General features: G+C 40.2%; 1 protein-coding gene across 2 annotated transcripts in view; it reads left to right on the plus strand.

Moving 5' to 3' along the window:
• The first annotated feature begins 1,889 nt into the window (after positions 1-1,889).
• Positions 1,890-16,037, plus strand: part of ASAH1 (N-acylsphingosine amidohydrolase 1) — a 40,148-nt gene continuing 26,000 nt past the window's right edge. For both annotated transcript variants that reach the window (XM_036838940.1, XM_036838941.1), the window contains exons 1-2: positions 1,890-2,044; positions 15,706-15,752. In XM_036838940.1, coding sequence (XP_036694835.1) covers positions 1,967-2,044; positions 15,706-15,752 — 125 coding nt within the window. In that variant the 5' untranslated portion in view covers positions 1,890-1,966. The remainder of the gene's footprint in view (positions 2,045-15,705; positions 15,753-16,037) is intronic.

The raw sequence follows: 16,037 nt of genomic DNA on the forward strand, positions 1-16,037 counted from the left end.
TTTACACATTACACATTTGCACAGAGTGAAGCCCAGGTCTTTACAATAGCTCCTTATACCCTATCTAATCTGCCCTACCCCCCTTACCTCTCAGACTTCTTCTACTTCTTTTACCCCCTCTTCCTTCTCCACACACACTGACTTCCTCGCTGTAGCCAAACATGCCAGGCACATTCTCACTGTCAACCCTTTGCCCCAGCTGCGCCCTCTGCCTGGAATACTCTTCCCTAGGCATCCACAAAACTAACTTCTTCACCTCCTTCAAATCTCTGCTCAAACATCACTTTCTCAATAATGCTTGTCCTGTCCATCTTACTTAACATTGTGACTCTCCCTACTCTTGATCCCCCTTACTCCGCTTTTTCTCTATAACATTTATTACCTTCTAACATCCTATATAAATTTTCTCGGGTATGATGTTTACTGCCCATTTCTCATCTAGAATGTAAGCCTCATGAGGGAGGAACCTTCAGTCTTTTTTGTTCCCTGCTTATCCCCAATGTCTGGAAAAAATGATTAGCACATTGTAGGTAGACAGTAAATATTTTTGAATTAATGAACATTTCTATGATCTGCTTGCTCACTGTTGAATCAGGAACCAATGATATGTTTCAAAATCATGTGATATGTTTCAAAAGTCAAACTTCCTCCTCAGAGAGAGGAACCCTGTCATCTACCAAAAACCAAAACAAACAAACAAAAAACCCTAGGAAAACAGCCTTCAAACATCAAATTCTCGTTTCCCAATCTCCAGCAAAAAGATTGTTTGGTTTTCTAACGAAGTAATACAAATGGGTCAAATTGCAATTTCAAACACACACAAGAAAAAAAAAGAATATATGAAGATTTTAGTGATAGTATTCTGAGTTTTACTGAAGCATTAAAAAAAAAAGCTAGTTGGATGTCAAAGAGGCTCAATCAGAAAGTGGCACCCAGAGGGTAGGATTTCCTGTTGGACTTTTAAGTAACTCATCCTACTAGGGCGACGGCGTCCATACAAGGGACGAAGGCCAAGCAAATACATCTGTAAAGCTGTTTTTCAGGTGCGAAAGCCTACCCTCCTCCCAGGTTCACCCCCAGCTCTGCCAACCTGAAGTGTTTCATCAGTTAAGTGAAAACACACAGCTGCTTCCCATCAGTGAAGGAAGGTTCGCGGTTCTACCTGAACATTCCACCTGTTGTGTAAGTGCAAGGAACTGAAGCCTAAATTCTGTGCCTTGTCAGCTCGGCTGCTGAAGTCTAAATGGGTAATTCACAGTCTTTACTATCCGTGAGAATTAATTATCCCCCCTCCCGGGTATCCCCCCACCTCGACACCTGTCCGGTGACCCCACGGTCAGGACGAAAAACCTCACTCACTTCGGCCCTGCTCTCCTTAGAGCGCAAAGACGGGTCGCGTTCGCGTGCTACGCCGCGTTTTGAGACTCTCGTGGCTTGCGCCCGTTTCGTGGGCTTTTGGTACCGAGCTGCCCGAAGGCAGACTTCGCCCTGGGCCGTTTGCGTACGCTGCACGGCCGCACCTGGCCGGCAGAGGAGTCGGAGAAGAAGGCACCCATCCCCAAGCTCGGGGGTGGGCGCAGCCCTTCGTGGGGCAGCTCTCCGGCTACAAGTTCCTCAGCCCCACCCGCCGGGGCGGAGCTGGGGCTGGAGCTCGGGCTCGGCGCAACCATTGCCCGCGGAGCAGTGGGGGGGGGGTGGAGGGGACCGACAAACACCACGGTCCTAACACGAGCGCTGACCCCCATCCTGTGGGTTCGTTCTTCCTCTCGGAAGGCTCCCTTGTCCTGCCTTGTTACCGAAAAGCCCGGCCCTCTCCATCTCCTGCGCGCCCGTCTCCCCCCGCCTCGCGTGGTGCGATCCAGCCCGCGGGTCACGCGGCGTCGGGGGCGTGGCCTGCTCTGAGCTCAGGTGGTACCTAGTGCGGCCTCATCTAGCGTCCTTTGCAGCGGCGTTCGCGGTCGGAGCGATGCTTGGCTGGAGTCGCCTAACCTTCGTCTTACTGAGCGTGACCGTCACCTGCTCGGTGGCGCAGCATGTGCCACCGGTGGGTGAGCTGGAGGCGAGGGCGCGGAGAGGGGCGCGCGGGAGCACGGAGAAGCGGGGGGCTCAGGTGCGGGGCCGCCGGGGCTTGAGGGACACCTAGTCCTGGCAGCATCTTTACAGGGGTCGGTGTTTTCCTGAGCAGAGGTGTGGGTGCAGAGCGGGCTGGCGAATTTCACCCCGGGTTGATTCGGTACAAGCTGGAACAGGGAAGCCTTTTGGGGAAATCCTGATCTCTGCCGACTGGTGATTATGATTTGCATACCCTCACGTGTGATGGATTGCATCTGTTCTACCAGTACCAGCCTCGAGCATCCAGAACTGTAAGAGAAAAAGTTACAGTTGATTTGTGTACATGATTAAATGACGAACTTCCTGAGGACTTTGGCATCCTCTGCCTGGTGACGAGGTGCTGAAGGAAAAGTATTAGCTAAGGACCCTGAGGGCCCTGGGAAAGGGCGAGGCATCCCCAGTCAGGGCAATGGGAGCAGCCCAGGCCAACCCAGATGTGGATGCCTGGCCTTTATCTCCGAGTCAAGTGAACACTGGGCCTGTGGCTATTTCCCCTTGAGGGAAGTAGCAGGAACACAGACTTGATAACTACTAGAGACAGTGAGGGACCAGTTTCACTCTTACTTTGCAAGGGAGGAAGTTGATTCCCAGTGAGAAAATGTCTAGCCAGAGGTCACAGTATTGTTTTTGGAAGCATGATTGAACTCAAGCCTCTGGACACCCGGTCTGGTGCTCTTGCATAATTCTCTTCTTTAAAAGCAATAAGACTGCATTTTTCTTATCAACAGATCAGATAAATAGGAACTTGGGTGCATGTGACCTAAGACTAGGTGAGGGTGTTTTTGAGTAGTTTAGGTAGAACATTGACATTGGGAGCAAGATGTGCATTCTCCTCTTTTATTCTTTTATTTCTTTGCGGAGAAAAGCTTTAAGAATAAGATCGTGGTGAGATATTACTCAGCCATTCAAAACTGATGCAAGATAAAGCAAGTAAAAATAGAATACAAAATAGTATACACAGCGATTTCAGTAACAGAAAAATACACAGTATATACACGTGGGTGAGGATTGGAAGGGTATAAGGAAAAATAAAATTAGTCTGCTTTAGTGTGGGTAAGGAATTAATTTGCTTTAAAGTGGTTGGGATTATGGGAATTTTTAAAGAATTTTATACTTTGATACTGTCAATGCTTTCAGCCAAAGACCCCAGGAAACACACCTGTAGTTGAAGAACTTGGGTTTATGATTTTGCAGTGAATGAGAATGCATGCCATGGGCAACCGTGGGGCCTCTCAGTAAAAGGGCATTAGGAAAAACCTGTTTTATAATTTGGACTTTGTGTGTTTCAGGGGCAGGTCTAAGGAATCGGTGGTTGCTCTAGATTGGTTGCTTTTAGAAAGTGAGGCAACACTATAGGTAAAGAAGAAACAGTTATTTGTTTAGCAAGAGAAGGAGGTGTTTGGTATTTTGCGTGTTACACGTACCTTTGTTTTTGTCTGTGCTTAGACAGAGTCATGAAGTGGCCTTGCTTTGTCTCATTTGATCATGTCTCAGATTCACCTTCAGTGAGGTAGGTAGTCTGTGAGTTTGGTTGTGTCTAACAAGAGAACAGAAACGGCCTGGCTTTTGAGTGTCAGATCAGCAAGTGATAATACTGAGAGGTCTAGTTGTGGACCTCAGAACAGTTTCATACGTCAATGTCTGCCTTTTATTTCCTTTCTCAGTACCTTATTTTTTCAAGCAAAAGTACTTTAAAAGGTATTTGTAGAACAGGAAAAATCAACAACCCCTCCATGAATTTAATAGTTCTTATCTGGAACAGTGGTTGTCAAATTCTAGTCTGGCCTCTGGTGTCAGTTTGGGAAGCTGCTTTCACAAGTCTTTAATGAAATGAGAAAAATGAGGCCTTGAAATTATTAATTTAGAATGTTAGCTTTTATTCTGATTATGACCTTCCAATTTTTTTTTTTTTTTGACCTTCCAATTTTTGTTGTTAAAATGTTCTTTTATGTGTGTGAGTTGTTTTGTTTTGTTTGTTTTAACATCTTCACTTTGGAGAACAAAAACTGGGACTCCCCTGTGCTGGGCCCCTCTCAGTTTTTTAACTGATCTGGAAAATCTGGGAGCCACTGGCTGACAGGATTTTGGGAACTTCACAGAAGTTCAGTGACCTCATCCTTTGACAAGAATAAGCATTTTTTTCATTTTGAATTGTTCTATGATAAACTGTTTGTAGCCACACATAGTAACAAAATATATTTCAAAACTACTTTTGATAAATATGATAGTGGGAACTGGCTTTAAATTACAAACAAAAATCATTGGATTTGGAATGTCTGTGGATTTTGTTCTGTTTTGTTTTTGAGGCGTTTCAGACTATGGCATATTTTAAGGTCTTCTTGAGTTATTTGATTCTATTAAGAGATGGTGGTGACAAGCTATCCCACTTCTGGGTATTTATCCAAAGAAAACGAAAACACTAATTTGAAAAGATATCTGCATCCCCATGTTCATTGCAGCATTATTTACAAGAGCCAAGACATGGACACAACCTAAGTGCCCATGAATGGATGAATGGATAAAGAAGATATAATTCTCCTGCTCACACACACACACCCACCACACACGATGGAATACTAGTCAGCCATAAAAAAAAGATGAAATCTCGCCATATGTAACAACATGTATAGATATTGAAAGAATTATGCTGGGTGAAATAAATCAGACAGAGAAAGTCAGATACTGTATGATTTACTCAAATGTGGAAACAAACAAAATAAACGAACAAACCAAACAAAAACAAACATGTAGATACAGAGAACAGCAGCATAGTGGTTACCAGAGGGAAAGGGGCAGAGGGAGGGTGAAATGAGTAAAGGGGATCAATTGTATCGTGATGGATGGAAACTAAAATTTTGGCGGTAAGCATGCCGTGGTGTATACAGAAGTAGAAATATAATGTGTACTGGAAACTTATGTTATAAACCAATATTATGTCCATAAAAAATAAATTTAAAAAATATTTTAAAAAGAGAGCTGGTGGTGACAGAAGTGGTGCAAGAAAATCTGGAGAGGGAGATGGAGATGACATCATCCAGGGCCCTGTAGACCTTGTTAAGGATTTTGGAATTCATCCTAAAAACAATGGGAAGCTGTTGACTGGTTTTAAACAAGACGTGATGAATTTCTCACTTTCAGAAGATCAGTTTGGATTGGAAGGGAGCAAGGGTGGATCTGAGGAGCTAGTCCAGGGGTGACTTACAGGAGGGTTGTGCTAGTGGAAAAGGAAAGAAGTGGATGGTTCCGGAGAAGATTCGGAGGTAGAATGAGAAGAAGGAGGGGTTGGATGGGGATGAGATACTGGCACCTTTCTGAAGTGCTCAGCTGGGAGAATGGTGGCATCACTACCCAGGAATATGAGGAGGGAAGAATGAAGATCATTTTTCACTCTGGTTATGTCGAATTTCAGATGGCACCAAGATACCCAGCAGACCTTTGGGACAGGAGCTCAGAAGAGGATATTGGAAGTCGTAGGCATATTATTTGAAGCCCACTGGAGTGAACAATGAGCAGATAGAAGAGAAGAGAAGAGAAGAGGCTTAGTCAAAGGCTCAGGGGACTGGCATGTGTCAGGTCAGGAAGAACTGGCAAAGTTAAAGCAGCAGCCAGAACTGGAGAGTGAGTGTTAGGGAAGCTCAGGGGAGAGAGGGACAGGTCACCTATGGTGAATGCCATTGAGATGTCTAGTATCTGTTGTGCTTGGCACCTAGAGGTCATTGGTCACCTTGGCCAGAGCATGTTGGGAGCAGAAAATAGATTGTAGTAGCCTATGGAGTGATCAGAAGGAAAGGAATCAGAGTAGGCGAGATGACTGTTCTCAGTAATAAATCTAAGCAGATCCCTAAAATGTGTGAAAATTAAACACACTGGCTCAGTAGTGAATTGCTGAATCGAACTTATTTTTATGCATCAGTTTTTCAAGTGAGTGATAACGTTGTTGACATTAGCCACTGAATCAGGTTTTAGCAATGATTTTTACAAAGTTTTCCCAAATCACCTAAACCCCATCTGGCCTGGCCAGTTTTACTGTACTGCATTTGCTTTCCACCCAGTACTTTAAAGGAAGGAATACACAGATACCATATGTATGCTTAGTCAACAAATACTGCACGCCTACTCTGTGCCAGACTGTTACAGATGCTGGGAACAGGTCAGTGAACAAGATAGAGAGGTCTTTGCCCTTATGGAGAGTTTGTTCACATGCCTTTTACCTAAATATTCTCAATTTAATAGGGTACCGTTCCATCAGAGGTCAGAAAACAAGTGAAAAACTTTTTTTTTTTTTAAATTTAATTTAATTAATTAATTTATTTATATTTTTGGCTGTGTTGGGTCTTCGTTTCTGTGCGGGGCTTTCTCTAGTTGCGGCGAGCGGGGGCCACTCTTCATCGCGGTGCGCGGGCCTCTCACTGTCGCGGCCTTGCTTGTTGCGGAGCACAGGCTCCAGACGCGCAGGCTCAGTAATTGTGGCTCACGGGCCTAGTTGCTCCGCGGCATGTGGGATCTTCCCAGACCAGGGCTTGAACCCGTGTCCCCTGCATCGGCAGGCAGACTCTCAACCACTGCGCCACCAGGGAAGCCCAACAAGTGAAAAACTTTGCATGCTCATTTGAATTTGTTATATATGCAAGAAAACATGCCTTTTCTTATTCAAGTGTGTCTTGAATATGTGTCTGCTCTGTCTTACATAGAGAACACTTTAAGAAACAAATCTTATTTAGAAAATAGTTGTCAGTGAATTAAAGAATTGAATTGAAATTGTCTTGCTGGACTTCCCTGGTGGCGCAGTGGTTAAGAATCCACTTGCCAAAGCAGGGGACACAGGTTCAAGCCTTGGTCCGGGAAGATCCCACATGCCGTGGAGCAACTAAGCCTGTGTGCCACAACTCCTGAGCCTGCACTCTGGAGCTCATGAGCCACAACTACTGAGCCCCCGTGCCACAACTACCGAGCCTGTGCTCTAGAGCCCGCGTGCCACAACTACTGAAGCCCGCGCTCCTAGAGCCCATGCTCCGCAACAAGAGAAGCCACCGCAGTGAGAAGCCCGTGCACCACAACAAAGAGTAGCCCCCGCACGCAGCAACAAAGACCCAATGCAGCCATAAATAAATAAAGGAATAAAGAAAGGAAGGAAGGAAACGAAAGAAGGAAAAGGAAAGAAAGAAAGGAAGGAAGGAAACGAAAGAAGGAAAAGGAAAGAAAGAAAGGAAGAAAGAAGGAAGGAAAGGAAGGAAGGGAGGAAGGAACGGAGGAAGGAACGGAGGAAGAAAGAAAGAAGTTGTCTTGCTGAAATTGTTCAGCTTCTTTTCTGATGGTAAGAACACTGGTGTGAGCTATATAATTAAATCACCTTTCATTGCCTTTTTCTGGTTATGTGAATAAGACAAGCACATGAGGGCTTTCTGAACTCTTTTGTACAGTCTTAGAAGCATGCATTTCATTGAGGTTCTCATTCCAGGGAGCTGGATGAATTATCTCATTTCTTTTAGGCATGGAGCGTTCGGGTTGCTAATGGAATAATTTTCACTTTATATTTTATTTTCCTAAATATAGTTATGTCAAGTAGCTCTGTAGTTAGTTTTTTTTTAGTGAGTGGGGAGGACGTAAAGACTGATTAATTCTGAAGACGTTCAAGTTCTTATCAAATAACTAGAATAATTAGAGAATTCGCTGACTCAGGAAATATTAAGAAAACATTTTACAGAGATTTTCACCACTTTATTTGGCTTTAGGAAGCAAAAATGAGAGAGCACATACGTGAAAGATTGAGATTTTAAGTTGGTTGTATTTTTTCACCCTTTGACAAGGTAGCACAGTATACCAAGTTGACTACCTAATATCGCTCCCTTTCATCTATTTACATTCTATACCTATCATCTGTTTAAATTTTTACTTACCTTGATAAGGTTGTCTGTTATTAAAACCATGTATAGTTAAATTTGGAGATAGTAAGAAACTTTAAATAACAAATGAGCTCACTGTAATTTTATTTCAAGTCTGTACATAGATTTTTCAAGCTGTCTTTCCCTGTTGAGGTCTCCCTTGAAAGTAAGGATGTACCTGTCTCCACTCTACCCCAAATCTAATCTTTTTGTTTAAAATGACTGTTGTTAGAGGCTATTATGCTTAGTGAAATAAGTCAAAGACAAATACCGTATGTTATCGCTTATACAAGGAATCTAAAAAATAAAACAAACAAAAGAATATAGCAAAACAGAAACAGACTCACAGATATAGAGAACAAACTAGTGGTTACAAGTGGAGAGAGGGAAGGGGGAGAGGAAAATAAGGAGTAGGGGATTAAGAGATAGAAACTACTATATATAAAATAAATAAGCTACAAGGATATATTGTACACTCCAGGGAATATAGTGAATATTTTATAATAACTTTAAATTTATAGTATAATCTATAAAAATTTGAATCACTATGCTGTATACCTGAAACGAATATAATATTGTAAATCAACTCTACTTCAATAAAAAAATTAAAAAATTTTAAAAACAAAAAAAAATGACTTCAGTGTCAGTACCTTATGAACACCTGAAATACCCTGATCTTATGGCTGCTAACTTTAAAACTTACAATCACATTGACCCTTTACTCTTACAGCCAGTTTCTGTGTAGATTTCATGTCTTTGTATTTCATGTTTATTTATTGCTGTCAGCATTATCATAGTAAAATGTCTTATCAACCTCAGACTCTTGCATGTATGATTAGGTTGCTCTGTTACCTCTGGGGCAGTTGAACTCTCTCCTAATATTTGATAGAGCACTTGTAACTTCCCTACAGTCGTAAGAAATATGCCTTGTAGTTTAATTTTATATTGGCTTTGGAACCCAGGTCATGCAGATAAAATTACTAGGGAAGGATGAGCGTCATTACATTTCATTTACTCACTGAGTTGATTCTAGTGATCATCAAAAGCCCTGAAGGAAATGCAGATTGTTCCCTATTAGGAATTAAATTGAGGTTTTCTTGTTATCTCTGTGGGAAGCTATGGGAGAGATCAGGGGGAGCCTGAACTGGGGCTCTGTCACCCGCTGTGTAACCTTGTCACTAATGGAGCTGGGCCTTGCATCCAGAACATGACCCCATGACCCTAAAGTTCCTGAAAACTTGAAATTCAGTAAAAAGGGCATAAATTAGATTTTTGTGAATCAAATCACATTTTTAACTCACTGAAAGCTCTGATATTTAGAAGAATCTTATAGTGAATAAATTAGAATGAAGTAAGAGTTGTATTTCTAAAGTTAATACTTGCCCTTCTTATTAAGTGCTGTTTGGAAAATCCGTAGTTTTAAATCAAGATGTTCTTAAGTAGAGTGTTGCTTTTTGGTGTCCCATTTCCAATTTCACTAAGCAAGGACTAGTGAATTTAGAATACTCTGCCCTCCAATGCAGTCATATGTTGTTATCTTAAAATAATTTTAGATACTGACAACTAAAAATACTTAAAATCAGGGTTTGCCTGGTGGCGCAGTGGTTAAGAATCCGCCTGCCAATGCAGGGGACATGGGTTCGAGCTCTGGTACGGGAAGATCCCACATGCCACGGAGCAACTAAGCCCGTGCGCCACAACTACTGAGCCTGCACTCTAGAGCCCGCACTCTAGAGCCCATGAGCCTCAACTACTGAGCCCGTGTGCCACAACTCCTGAAACCCGTGCTCCACAACAAGAGAAGCCACCGCAGTAAGAAGTCCGTGCACCGCAACGAAGAGTAGCCCCCGCTCCCTGCAACTAGAGAAAGCCCGCGTGCACCAATGAAGACCCAACGCAGCCAAAAATAAATTAAATAAATTTTTTAAAAAAACTTAAAATCATGTCAGGGAATCACTCTCTGAAAATCCTCAACATAATGTAAATGAAATCATGCAGTTTTTTAATTTGATATTTTAAAATGGGTATCAAAGTGTACATAGTTAAAGAAAGTCAAATAATATAGAGAGGCTTATGATAAAAAAAACCCAGCCGTCTCCAGGCTTATTCCTTCTACCCCATCCCCCTTCTCTGGAAGCAAACACTTTTTTGTTGTTTTTGTTGTTATTGTTGTGTTTTTCGAAGTATAGTTGATTTACAATATTGCATTAGTTTCAGGTGTACAGCAAAGTGATTAAGTTATATACATTTTTTCAAATTATTTTCCATTATAGGTTATTACAAATACTGAATATAGTTCCCTGTGCTATACAGTAAATCCTTGTTGCTTATCTGTTTTACATGTAGTAGTATGTATCTGTTAATCCCATACTCCTAACTTATCCCTCCCTACCTCCCTCCCTTTCCCCTTTTGTAACCATAAGTTTGTTTTCTATGTCTGTGTATCTATTTCTGTTTTGTAAGTAGATTCATTTGTATTGATATTACTTTTTATATTCTACATATAAGTGATATCACATGATACTTGTCTTTGTCTTTCTGATTTACTTCACTTAGTATGATCATGTCTAGGTCCATCTATATTGCTGCAAATGGCAATACTTCATTCCTTTTTATGGCTGAGTAGTATTCCATTGTGTATATATACATCACATCTTCTTTATCCATTCATCTGTTGATAGACACTTAGGTTGCTTCCACGTCTTGGCTATTGTAAATGTGCTCCTGTGAACATTGAGGTGCATGTATCTTTTCGAATTAGAGTTTTCGTCTCGGAAGCAGGCACTTTTAACTGTTCGTACCCAAGTGATGTTCAGCCAGATACCACCTCTACTGTCCTACTAGTTGTTTGCAGCTCAGTCTGTTTTGATTAATTGGTGCCCATGCAAAATTGGGTGCTGAAAGATCCAGATATCACCCCTGGTTAGCTTTATGAATACTGCTATTGATAATGTGTTTATGCTGAATTTGTCTGAATCCACTTGAGGCATTGTCTGCTCTCATACATATCCATCTCAGTGATGGATAAAAATGTAGTTTACTTTCAACAATCTTCCCTGCACCTTTCTTTTTTCTTTTTTTAACAGTGTTACTGAGATATAATTCACACCGTACAAATCACCCACTAAAAGTATACAACTTAATGGCTTCAGTATATTCACAGAGTTGTACAACCATCACAACAATCAATTTTAGAACATTTTCATCACCCCCAAGAAACCCCTCACCACTTAGCCTTAACCCTGAAACCTACTTCTCAGTCTTAGGCAGCCACTAATCTACTTTTTGTCTCTATAGATTTACCTATTCTGGACATTTTCTATAAAGGGGATCATACAATACATGTGACTGGCTTCTTTCACATAATGTTTTCAAGGTTCATTCGCATTGTAGCATCTATCAGTACAGTAAATGTGCATTCCTTTTTATGACTGAGTAATATTCCATTTATGGATATACCATATTTTATTCATTCATCAGTTAATAGACACTTGGGTTGTTTCTGCTTTTGGCTATTATGAATAATGCTACTGTGAACATTTGTGTACAGTGTTTTTGTGTGAACACATGTTTTCATGTCTCTTAGGTTTATACCTAGGAGAGTAATTTGCTGGGTCACATGATAACTCTGTGTTTAACTCTTTGAGGAACTGCCAGACTGTTTTCCAAAGCAGCTGCACTATTTTATATTCCCACTGGCAGTACATGAGGGTTCCAGTTTCTCTACATCCATGCCAACACTTGTTTTATTATTATAACTGCCATCCTATTGGGTGTGAAGTGGTATCTCATTGTGCTTTTGATTTGCATTTCCCTATTGGCAAATGATGTTGAGCATCTTTTCATTTGCTTATTGAGTTATATTTTCTTTGGAGAAATGTCTGTTCAGATCCTTTGCCCATTTATTAATTGAGTTGTCTTTTTATTATTGAGTTGTAAGATTTTTATATATTCTAGACAAATCTTTTACCAAATATATGGTTTGTAATCGGCATAAATGTAAGGGTTTATTTCTGGACTCTCAATTCTATTCCATTGATTTATATCTTTACGCTGGTAGTGCACTATCTTAATTACTGTAGCTTTGATAGTACGTTTTAAAATCAGGAAGTGTCAGTCCTCTAACTTTGTTATTCTTTTTCAAGATCGTTTTGGATGTTCTGCGTCCCTTGAATTTCAACGTGAATTTTAGGATCACTTGTCTATTTCTGCAAAGAAACCATCTAGGATTTTGATAGGTATTGCATTGAATCTGTAGATCAATTTAGGGAGCATTGCCATCTTAACAATATTAAGTCTTCCAATCTATGAACAATGTATATCCTTCCATTTATTTAGGTCTTTAATTTTTTTTCTACAGTGTTTTGTAGTTTTCAATGTACAAGTCTTACACATCTTTGGTTCAGTTTATTCCTAAGTATTCTATTCTTTTTGATGCTGTTGTAAGTGGAGTAGTTTCTTAGTTTCATTTCAGTTTGCACATTGTTACTGTACAGAAATACATTTGATTGTTGTACATTCATCTTGTATTTTTTATGGCAAAAGGAACTTGGCAAATGTGATTTAGTAAACAATCTTGAGATGGGGATGTTGTACTGGATTATCCAAGGGGGCCGATATAATCACAGACATCTTTATAAGAGGGAGGCAGGAGGCCAAAGAAGAGAGAAGATGCTATACTGCTGACTTTGAAGGTGGAGGAAGTGGGGCACAAACCAACGAATGTAGGTGACCCCTAGAAGCTGGAAAAGTCAAGGAAAAAGATTCTGCCTTGGAGCCCCAGGGGAAACTCAGCTGTGCAGAACCATTTTAGACTTCCAACCTTCAGAGCTGTAACATAATAAATTTGTGTTGTTTTAAGCATTAAGTTTGCAGTAATTTGTTACAGCAGCAATAGGAAACTAATACAACTAAGTGCCACCAAAGACTAATATCAGTCCAAGAGTGTATGATTTTAATTGAGTCTCTGTATGTCTGAGAGATTTTTAGTTACTTCTTAGCATTTAGGTAATAGGTGGAGGAGTTTTGACTGATGAAACAAAGTGGACAAAGCTGTTTTGAGGAAAGGAGATCCCAGAGAGATTCCTGGCTCAGAGTAGCATTTATTCTGGAGAGTAAGAATAATAAATGAGGATGAAAAGAGTTTAGTTGAGGGGCCAGCAAACAGAAAATAACCCCCATCCCAACCTCTGCATAGAGATCTGCATATAACGTTATAGCTAAGCAAAAGACTAAACCCACACACTCTCTCTCCCTCTTCTCTCTTTTTTTCACACATACGTACCACCTCAAAGGGTTTTCCTTGACAGAAACTGAAGCAATCATCTAGCAAGAGCAAGGGCAACTTGTATGGGTGTTAGTATCCTGAGTGGTGGTTGGCAAATTACAGCCTGGCACCTGTTTTTTTAAAGTCTGCGAGTGAGGGATGGTTTTTACGTCTTTTAAAAGTTGGGGGGAAATTCAAAAGAAGATTAATATTTTGTAACATGTCAAAATTTTGTAAATTTCACACGTCAGGGTCCATAAACTGAGTTGTACTGGAGCACAGCTACACTTGTTTGTTTGCATTTTGTCTGGTTGCTTCAGCACTATGGCAGTTGGGTTGTTGCAGCAGAGACTGAATGCAGTGTGCTCGTGGCTTTCACTGCTGCTCTGCACACTTCAGATGACGCTTATGCAATTATAACTCAACTGCATTTTAAGTGCCGCGTGTATCAATGCACCAGGTTATTTTAATCTTTAAGTAAATTACTAGTCTAGACCTATCACGTCAAAACAAGAAAAGAAGGGAAAAGTGGACTTCAGACGTGCTCTTCAGGCCAAGCGGAGTAGGGATTATCTTGTTAATTAGCTGGCAAAGCATTGTGTTTATTACACAGTGACGCTAGAGTTGTGCTAAAAGAATACAGTGTATGTTGATATTACGAGACCGAGCAGTCATCACAGTATTCCCAACTCCTAGGGAAAAAAGTGGTTAGTAAAACAAGATCTAGAGTATCTCATCACAGCAGAATTTATTTACAAATTTTACAAAGTAAAATGAGGCTGCAGCCAAATTAAGTCTCCAGGTAGCTTATTTGTTAGCAAAGCAAGGAAAGCCATTTGCCAAAGATGAGTTGATGAAATCACATTTGCTTGTAGACGCTGAAGAAATGTGTCCTGAGAAAATTTGTTTCACACTATTAGCTTTTAGCCGAGAACAGTTGCCTGGGACTTTGGCAGCAACATCAACATCAATTAAAGAACAAGGCAAATGATTCCTAGTTGTTTTTCTTGACTCTTGATACTGATCAGTTATCAACATTTATTAGAGCATCCGATGCCAAGTTTGAGACTAAAGAATTAGTCTCTATGAATAGTCTGCATAAAACAACAACAGGCAGGGATGTTTTCAAAGAAGTTGAGAATTGAGTAATTCAGAAAGACCTGAAGTGGAATCTGCTATGATGTGTAACAGTTGACAGTGGTAAAAATATGTGTGGAGCAAAAAAAAGCTTAGTTGGACAAATGTACAAAACTTCTGAAAATGCAAGATGTTTAAAGCTTGTGGTTATTAAATATATTGTTGATTGGCAGGTCCTTTGTGGACAATACTTAAATCTATCATTCTGTTAATATTCAACCATGAACTTCTTTTGCTCTCATAGATTTTCACTTGAGTGAATTTTGTAAGAAATAGATGCTGAATATCCTGACTGCCCTTACCACTCAACAGTTAGATAGGTTGGCAGCAGTGAAGTTTTACTACAACTTTTGAGCTCAAGGCTGAGACTGAAATTTTTCTGAATAAGAAGAACCACCCTCAATCACTATTATTGAACACTGAATGGCTTTGGAAATTAGCTTTTGCTAATTTGATACTGAATTATCAAATTGGAATTATTTAATATCTAATATTTTATATTCTAATAATTTAGAAATAGAATATAAATGCTAATGATTAAATTATCCTTTGATAATTTAAGTTTACACTTGATGCTGTTAATGAGGTCAACCTAAAATTACAAGGCAAACAGTACTTATATGGGAAACATACTGTAGTATTTTGACAACAATTAATGTTTGAATCTCAGGTAATGTCAAGCTACCTTATACACTTCCCATACAATCAAAAGTTAAAACAGGATGTGAGATCTCCATTCCCACACAAATTTGCTGCAGATATATTTTCTGAGCTCAAACTACAGTTCTAGTAGTTTCCTTCCCTACTTGGCCTTCCTCTTATTGTGGATTTATACTTCTTAAAAAAAAATTTTTTTTTCTTTTACAATATTGGGTCTCCAGCAGAAAGGAGATGAACATGCCTTGGCATCTTGAACTAGTAATAAAAGAATGATAAATCACTGTTGGGTGTCTCAGTTCCCCCACCATGGATTGAATCTGAGCCTCAGCAGTGAACACCCGGAACCCTAACCACTGGGCCACCTGGGAACTCTGTCCATCTACGTTCTTATATTTTCTTTTTACTCAATATATTTGCAGTAGAAAAGCGAAGTTACAATACCTGGCAAATAGTGCAAGTTGAATTGAATGAAAATGCACTTAGGTGTGAGATTTTAGAAGTTTTCAGGGGAGGAAAAGACTTTTAAGAGGCATTGAAATGGTCTAAAGTGACAGATCATACTTGATTTTGTCTTCACAAGCTTTAACTGTTTTTGCAGATTGCCTACTCAGTTTGTTTTTCTGAAACTTAATTGTCTTTGTTTTTTAGTGGACAGAAGACTGCAGAAAATCAACTTATCCTCCCTCTGGACCAACGTGAGTAAACATCAGATGATCAAGACTCACTCTGACCTTTGTAGAGACTTTTCTCCATGTGATGATCTCATAATAATAATGACAGTGAATAAAAACTTAAGTCATGTCTTCTATCCTGAGACAAATTTTTCTTCCCTCAGGTTTGTGTATTATGCATTTGGCTAAGACTTTGAACAAATATGAAAATACCCCATGATGAAAATGTCCATTTCTAGCCTTTCAAAATCATAGGAGAAAAAAAAAGGATTTCCATTCTCCACTAAATTCTTCTATCTACCCCTGAGT

The sequence above is a fragment of the Balaenoptera musculus genome, chromosome 21 (genome assembly GCF_009873245.2).
Source record: "Balaenoptera musculus isolate JJ_BM4_2016_0621 chromosome 21, mBalMus1.pri.v3, whole genome shotgun sequence".
Lineage (NCBI taxonomy): Eukaryota > Metazoa > Chordata > Mammalia > Artiodactyla > Balaenopteridae > Balaenoptera > Balaenoptera musculus.